The 8,354-nt window shown below is 49.4% G+C and overlaps 1 protein-coding gene across 1 annotated transcript; it reads right to left on the bottom strand.

Moving 5' to 3' along the window:
• Nucleotides 1-334: 334 nt before the first annotated feature.
• On the bottom strand, nt 335-7,022 carry foxn4 (forkhead box N4). The gene is made up of 10 exons (XM_062454495.1): nt 6,352-7,022; nt 5,711-5,811; nt 3,410-3,591; nt 2,769-2,881; nt 2,401-2,511; nt 2,022-2,149; nt 1,625-1,721; nt 1,317-1,524; nt 748-1,137; nt 335-592 (listed from the first exon to the last, which is right to left on the bottom strand). The coding sequence occupies exons 1-10, from the start codon at nt 6,472-6,474 to the stop codon at nt 342-344; spliced, it is 1,704 nt and encodes a 567-aa protein (XP_062310479.1). The 5' UTR covers nt 6,475-7,022; the 3' UTR covers nt 335-341.
• Nucleotides 7,023-8,354: the final 1,332 nt, after the last annotated feature.

Here is an 8,354-nt window from a genome sequence, read left to right as displayed (position 1 = left end):
CAGAGAGACTACAGTGGTTGACTTCATGAATGTCATAATTTTATTTATAATGGTTTAAATTATTTTACCTTTTCACATTTATTTTAAGCTGTCACTGGTTTCTCCAGTTTTGTGCTTGTGGGGATTTTACTATGTTTGTGGTTTTAATGTATCATTTTGCAAACCTCCCAATTGAAGTAGTGACTTCGGTCACTGGGAAAAATAGTACCTGGTTTCTCAGTCAAAGATGTTTTTGGCGTCATGATGAGCGGCGGGGGGGGGGGGGGGGGCAATAATCAGATTATAATCGCAATAATCGGATTCTTCAGCTTCTCTCGGCACTGTCCTGGTGGTGGTGGGGTTTAAAGCAGGGCGATGGGCTTGCTGTTGCCTGGCGTGCCCATGTACTGGGAGGAGAGGGACTCCAGGGAGGAGTAGGAGGCGTAGAGGCCTGTCACCTGCAGGTCTGAGAGGGGCAGAGCGCCCCCGCTGGAGCCTGGAGGGAGGCCGGCCGTCCCCAAGTCACAGTCAGACAGACGCAGGGGTGAGTTACTGAAGGTGCCCAGGGCCTCCAGGTTAAAGCTGTCGTCCTTCATATCCTCCCACAGGTTACCTGAGGAGAACAACAAGAGTCGTCACTGGCCGGCTCTGACGGAACAGCAATGCCAGACGGCGACTGTCGCTAAAGGGCCCGTCACCTGATTCTAGACGGGGGTCCGTTTTTCTAGAGAGCTGTTAGAAATATTTCTACTTGCATTTCACACCCACCTTGTAGAGCAAAGTCCATGATGCTGGGGTCCAGCGCGTCCACCTCCGTGTTGTCGCCGTGGAGACTGTAGAAGTCGTGCGCCTGTTTGTTGCCGTGGTGCTGGGCGAGGGGGCTGTGGGAGAGGTCGGGGACGGCGTGGAGGGGGGGCGTCTGGGCCGGGGAGGGGGACATGGGGGACATGGGGGCCAGCCGGGCCTGGGCCTGGAGGTGGGCCTGGAGCTGCTGGTGCTGGTGCATGGGCAGACACTGCAGAGAGAGGGTGACTACGGGCTGGGGAGGGGCGTGGGTGGGGAGGGCGGAGGGGCAGGTGGGCAGGCGGGTCATCCCGGGGTCCAGGTTCTTCCTCCTGCAGCTCTCCGGACGGTCTGTGATCAGCCTGTCCAGCTCATCTGGAAAAGAACGAGACAAAAGCGGAGGTTGAGATTCAGAGGCGTTTCTGTGGGAGGCGGTAATCACCCCGTTGGCCTCCTCGGCCCCCCTTCCCGGCCCCCCTCGGCCCCCCTTCCCGGCCCCCCTTCCCGGCCCCCCTTCCCGGCCCCCCTCGGCCCCCCTCGGCCCCCCTACTGACCTGGGTTGGCCATGCTGCGCCGGATGGCCGGCAGGTCCTTGCGTTTCCACTTCTGCATCTCCTCCTCCATCTTGTCGATCTTGGCGGGGTTCAGCGCCCACAGGCAGCCCTTGCGGGAGGAGCCGCTCATCTTGTTCTCCACCTTCTCAAAGCATTTGTTCAAGGACAGGTTGTGCCTGACGGAGTTCTTCCACCCGTCCGGGGCGGTCTTCAACCAAACACAAGAGACACAAGGGTTTAGATAACGTCACCTTCACTTCCTGCCCCGAGCTTCCTTTCATGAGGAGCAGCACACAGCCTAGTCTTACCTTAAAGTAGGGGAAATGCTCCTTCATAAAGCTGTAGATCTCACTGACAGGAAGACTGCCGGTCTTGCTGTTCTTCAGAGCCATGGCAATCAAACAGCTACAGATAGACCAACAGGGACAAAATACATTCGCATTTGTTGGTTGTTTACATGTCTGTTACATTTACATTTAGTCACTTAGCAGACGCTTTTATCCAGAGCGACTTACAGTAAGTACAGGGACATTCCCCCCAGAGGCAAGTAGGGTGAAGTGCCTTGCCCAAGGACACAACTTCATTTTGCACGGCCGGGAATCGAACCGGTAACCTTCAGATTACTAGCCTGACTCCCTAACCGCTCAGCCACCTGACTCTCTGTTGCATGCCGTATGGCTGGGTGTCCAGTGGGGGGGAGCTCACCTGTAGGAGTAGATGGGCTTGGGGAAGGACTTGGGCTGCAGGTCCTGGTTCTGGGCAGCCAGACGGGGCTGGGTGAACAGGCTTTGGTTGTTGAAGGAGACGTTGCTATAAAGCCCAGCAGGTGAGCACTGGGGAGGGAGGGGGGGAGGGGGAAGGAGGGATGGGGGGGGAGGGGGAAGGAGGGATGGGGGGGAGGGGGGAGGAGGGATGGGGGGGAGGGGGGGAGGGGGGAGGAGGGATGGGGGGGAGGGGGGAGGAATGGAGTTAAGGGGGATAAGTTAGGGGGGGAGAGGATTAGCACCAAACTGCAAATCAGACGTCAAAATTATGCGTTAGCCCCTGAAGTCTGTTTCTAAAGCCTGCTGAGGGGTGAGGTTACCTGCTGGCCAGCCTGCGAGAGGGAGAAGACTTGCTGTGGAGTGGGCTGGTAGACAGAGGTGGGGCCCTGGAACCCAGGAGAAGCCTGTCCATTCATAGAGTATGGAGACATCTGTGGGATACACCCCTGGTTAACTTAGCATACCCTCACCGCAAACTCAACTGTCACATCCTTGGCCAGGATTTCAACTACAACTATATCTTATGTCTGAATATCAGTTTCCCCCTGGGGAATGAATTATAAAGTCCAACTTCTCAACTCAAGGACAACACCATTTTAGCTGTGTTACACCTAACACATTTAAACAGATTAATTTGGGTAGAAAACGTTGCCACAGAGTTGAGCATTCTCGGAGGTGGGTGACTTACGCTTCCGCTGTGGACGCTGCCAACATTGATTCCCAGAGGGCTGTGCTGCATGTTGCTGTGCAGGTGGATGAGGGCTCCCTGGCTGCCGGGCATGGTCATGCTGGTGAGCTGAGCTGTGGGGGAACACAAGCAGGTCAACCTCTTCACTGGCCCTGTCCAGCCCTGGTCTAGCGTAGGTAGCGTTGTAGCAGTTGTTTTGAGGTCGTAGAGATCAGAGCTTGGTTGTAACGGCATTCTGTGTTTCCAACTGTAAAGGGTGTTTGTATTCCCAGTGGTGGAAAACCCCGCCATCTAACATCACAGGCCTGGGTTCTTGTGTTTTTTTGTTCCGCAGGCAGCCCCACCCTGCCTGCCTGCCTGCCTGTCTCTGTCTGTTTGCCTGCCTGCCTGCCTGCCAGCCAGCCAGCCAGCCAGCCTGCCTGTCTGTTTGCCTGTCTGCCTGCCTGCCAGCCTGCCTGTCTGTTTGCTTTTCTGTCTGTCTCAGTCTCTCTGTCTGCCTGCCTGTCTGTCGGTCTCACCTGTCTGTTTGCCTGTCTGTCGATCTCTCTGTTAGCCTGTCTCTGTCTGCCTGCCTGTCTCTCTCTCTGGCTGCCTGTCTGTCTCTCTCTCTGGCTGTCTGGCTGTCTGTCTGTTGGTCTCACCTGTCTGCTGCTCCAGCATGCTGGAGGGCCCGTTGGGGTGGCCTCCTCCGGCTCCTCCTCCCCCCCTGCCGTCCACCATCTGCTGCAGCCGGGGAACGTCCACGGAGGTGAGCCAGGAGAGAGACTGCAGGTCCCCAGGGAGGTTCTCCTCCCGCAGCTGAGAGGGGTCTGTGGTCAGGAGTCTGCCCGGAGGGAACACACACACACACAGGCTCAATGGCACACCCTGACAGTGAAGCTGCCGTCTGTACGGGAACTCTCAACTGTTCGTCTTTCAAAAATCCTAGCAGGGAGCCAGGAGCTGCTGGGAGACTGGTGAAAGCTACCCAGGCTTTATCTGATCTAGGATTTACAGTACTTAACAAGATTTAGACAAAAGTGCAATACTCTTTTCTAATAACTGTAGCCTTCTCATCAACATAAACATATACGCACACACAACAACAATGTGACAAAAAAACTAAAATACATAGTGTTGCAAAATAAGGAATATTTGCGTGGCCTCAAAATATACATTCTACACTCCTGGATGATTCTTCTTGCTAGATATGACCTTACAGTAATGTTCCTTCATACATGTACTACATGTAACAAAATTAATATACAGATTTTTCAAAAAGGTCTCTGCTTAGTCAGAGCATGGGGGAGTGGCGATCAGCTTGCGGCTATTATTTCTTTTCTACAGAGGAAGAAAAGAGAGGAATCCTCTTGAACCCCTTCCAGTCCTCTCTCCACACACTTACTGTGGAGAGGGTTCAGTAATTGGGGTCGCTATGACAACACTGACTGTAGTACACCCCCCCCCCACTCGTTCCCCTTCTTCTTACAAGTCCAAATAAAAATCAACCCTACGTCAGGTGACCACATTTCCCCTCCAACCATTGGCTGAATCATAAGTAAACAACGCACGGGATCGTTTGAAACATGGGATGGTAGCACATGTTGCCTGCAACAGTTGGCCTCTTGTCTATTGAAAAATGATCACCTATTGTGTCCCAAACGACAAATCTGCCCAGTGGCACGTGGTCTCATTGTTTCCTCCAGACCCTTCCTTGATTGTCTCAGCCGTTTTAACCAGCCCTTGCATTAATCTGTTGGAATGACAGCCCTCACACAAGAGGGACAAATAGGATGCCATCTGCTTCCTTGTCCCTTTCCAGTCTCTATCCTGCCCCCCCCCCTCCACCCCCCACCCCTCCCCCTCCTCAGTCAACAGGACCCTGGGGGCCGCAGGGAGGGTCCGGTGCTCGTTTGAGGTCAGGTCACAGTGCTCGTTCGGCGTATCACCTGGGGACCTGACATCAGCTTACACAGGCACCAGCACGAGTCCTCAGACACCTTGCATGCGCCAGTCTGATGGGTTCTAAACGAGCGACTCGTGCAGCGCTGAAACTCAACGCCACATGCGGCATCACCTGTTTCAACTTGAGCTTTGAAGTTTTAATCATCTTCCTTGACACACACACACAGACACACTTACATACAGTGATTCCATACTGACTTGTGCAACAAAAAATTGCACAGGACGTGCAGCCTTGTTTTGTCGGACATATTTACACTGGGAATTCATGTTTACACGACTAATCTTACATGTGATCCTACACAACGGAGGTCATGCACAGTTTTGCAACTTTTTGGGAAACCTCCCTCTCTCTCCTCACGCCCACCATAAAGAAATTGCTCGCTGATGCGAGGCATGTTGAGCTGGTGCCCCCGTCCATCACCCAGACGCACAAGCTTTCCCAGAGGTTAAACACTTAGTATCCCCCTCCTCCCCCCTCCTCCTCCTCCCTCCTCCTCCTTCCTTCCCCCTCTTCCCTCCTCCTAATTGGGAGCCACTTCTCTCCTCGCTGGTGACCCGGGGAGCCCTGTCTCCCCCCCCCCCACCCCTCTGTCTCCCCCTGGTCTCACCCCCGTCTCTCCCCAGTCTCCCCCCTGTCTCCCCCTCAGCCGTCCCAGTGCAGGAGGTTTGTCTCTCCATGTGCCGACAGCAGCAGTGTAAACAGAGCTGATGGTTTCTGACAGATCCATTCAGACTGAAAATCATTTATTCTTCAGTTGTTGTTTTTTTTTTCTCTCTTTCTTTCTCTCACTGTCTCTCTCCTTTTACAGACACCCCTCCCTTGACAAAAAGAGCTGTCCTTCCACCTTCAGATTATACATAGTGAAGTTAGACAAAGTGTTCCCTGACACAGTTTTGAGTTTCGTTTAACCTGTTAAATATACATCAAGGAAATGTATGCACAAAGGCTAGCGCTTCTCAAGGATGGGAAAATTAAATACTTGCAACAAGGGGCTTACCTGTAGTCCTGGGGAGAAGGATGGTGACCAGAATTTTCTATAACTCCTGCCATCCTATTTGTAATTCCACTTTCTATCATGTCCTGTGTTGTTTGATTTATCTGCAATGACAATTGAAATCGTTTTTAGAAATTTTCCTAAATAGAAAACACTTGATCCAATCATACTCAATATGCTTTTTAATAAAACCTTTTTTATACCTCATATTGGTTTTTAAACAGCACACTGATCATAGTAGCCTACAATTCTGCTAAACTGATCTGATAAGCAAGTGCCGTAGACATCTTTATCGATAATTTGATCAGTCAAAAGTAGGTTACGAGAATGCTCAATATTGCTTAGTTATTATAGATACCATTAGAGATTATATGTAGGTCTATTGTTGGTTTCAATTCGAATAGAGTGTCTCTAAATTTGAGATGTATACAGAAACCAAAATGGCCTATTCTAATACCTATAATATATATTTCACTATTATGATAAGTTTGAACATTTTCCCACTTGATTCCACTTTTAAATCTGAAACGTCGCCCCCTTTTTACGCATCGCGTCTTATGCTTGCTGAAATATTCAAATGATAATATTTGTTAAAAATTTACTGTGCCATGATCACACTATAGGTAAAATGTAAATAAACTTACCTGGTTTGAATAACGCGAAGAAAAGATTAGTGGTTGCTGTTCCCGTGTACAGTATAATGACTGACTTGCACTTGTTTCCCCCAAAACTGTTTTTAAATTTCCCACTCTGGAGCTGTCCAGCATGCTGTCATGCGCAGTGCGCTTTCACGGAGCCTCTTGTTGCTGAGAGGGCAGGATCCCAAATGTGACAGGAGCCAATCTAACTGGTCGTGACAGTCCCACTGAAGACTGCACACCGTTCACACATAGAAAACGAGAACAACCTGAAGTTTCTGCTCAATTGCATTCGTAGTTATAGAGTGAGTTTGCAGGCTAACAACACCTCCATGCATTTATTTGTAAATGTTTCCCTAATACGTCCAGATAGGCTTTGTGCAATAAGATGACAGTTGCAATTTCATAAATAATTGCATAACTTTTTGTCCAGTAGTCGGTTGATCCTGGCAAATAGTTAAGGACTTCTCAAAACCATAGATTTAAATGCACTGTCTGATAATCCAACGTATTAGTACAAAAAGTTGCCTAACTGAGAACTAATTCTTGAGGAACATAAATAAGTTTAAAGCAATGCAAATAATAATAAAACAAAATATATAAAAGTGACAAATGTTTTACGTTCCTTTTAGATTGGAGACATTCCAGAATTTGTCACCAAGTTTGTAATATCCCGATTATTGAAATCCCTTTTCCTGATGGTGTGTGTCGCTACTTGTGGCTTCAAGCGAATGTGAATTTTACAGAGAGTGCTTGTTGACAATTTGTTTCCCCGCCGCTGCACCCGCGTTTTTCTCCGTAGTGCAGCGGGAATTGAGCCGGGGCGGCGCGCAAGGGCTGTAGCCAGGGGTTGGCTACACGAGCCAAGAACACAACAGGAGGTAAAGCTGACACTTATCATGAGATGGTCCCCTGAATACACCTCTATCTTACTCTTATTTAATGTAAGGAATTAAATATATGATTACATTGGAAATGCATCAAGCTTTTCTACACAAATATTCTATTAATTGTAATTTATTTATTGTATATTTTTTTACACCCTTTATAATATATTCATTCATTATGTTTTAAAGATTGTGTTCTGTGAAAATAAAATTGAGAAAAAATCCTTTAATTCTGTGGGGATAGAGCCAATGACTGCAGTGTCAACCCCATGGGACACTACAGATGGTAAATCGCCCTGTCACAATGGACACAATCAATGATTACATGCATGAAGGTAACGGACAAAATAAGACTGTCCCACAGACTCAACCCCTGTAGGTCCTAGAGCCCGTGGAGTTCACGGCTCTTAGCCATGGAGCTTTACTCCACAAGTGTTCTGATTTGGGGCCCAAGTCTCCTTTCTGACTCATGCATGTCTATAGACGTCTGACCAGACCATTGTTCTAGACAGCTCTCCCATAAGTATGGTATGTGCAAATATGTGCAGATATTACGGGTGAGATATTCCTATGAGGACACTGATGTGACATACATGCTATTGTCTACTTGTTGAATTTGCACAATGTCTTTTGTTTTTCAGAGTAGGGAGTGAAACTGTCAGGCCCTAATGGTGATTACCACAGTAGTAGAAACGACCGCAGCAGTGTTGGAAATAGTCCCCAGGCATGAGGCGTACGTTTGCACGCAACCAAGTCAGGCCACCAAAATTGTTTCAAAACAAAGTAGAGCTTGTGTCCCCCCTGCAGGAGACCGGACCATCCCAGTGAATGACTCCCCATGGTTGAAGTGTGAAGACATTCCCCCCTCCGACTAATGAGCAAAAACAACAAGATGGTGGATCAGTAATGTTATTGTCTTCCATTGTGTCTGTTTACCAAAAACACTGCTGTCCTCCGGAGAAGGGGGTCGCCTCATCCCTCTAATCTGCCCTGCAGGCACAGACAGTGTCCTCCAGGATCCCTAGCAGATTCACTGCCAGCCAGTCTGACCTTCTGGCGGCAGAGGAAGTGGCTGTCTCCCATACTTATCCAAGGTGCTGTATGGAGGGTCCTGGCTATACC

This window comes from Osmerus eperlanus, chromosome 28 (genome assembly GCF_963692335.1).
Source record: "Osmerus eperlanus chromosome 28, fOsmEpe2.1, whole genome shotgun sequence".
Taxonomy (NCBI): domain Eukaryota; kingdom Metazoa; phylum Chordata; class Actinopteri; order Osmeriformes; family Osmeridae; genus Osmerus; species Osmerus eperlanus.
This window is presented reverse-complemented; position numbering and strand designations above follow the sequence as displayed.

Excerpts from the sequence above, each read along its gene's own strand:
- foxn4 (XM_062454495.1), bottom strand. The coding sequence starts at position 6,474 with ATGCTGGACAGCTCCAGAGTGGGAAATTTAAAAACAGTTTTGGGGGAA. Across the intron at positions 5,812-6,351 it reads CTTCGCGTTATTCAAACCAG|ATAAATCAAACAACACAGGA; the intron begins GTAAGTTTATTT and ends TTGTCATTGCAG. Across the intron at positions 1,138-1,316 it reads GCGCAGCATGGCCAACCCAG|ATGAGCTGGACAGGCTGATC; the intron begins GTCAGTAGGGGG and ends GTTCTTTTCCAG.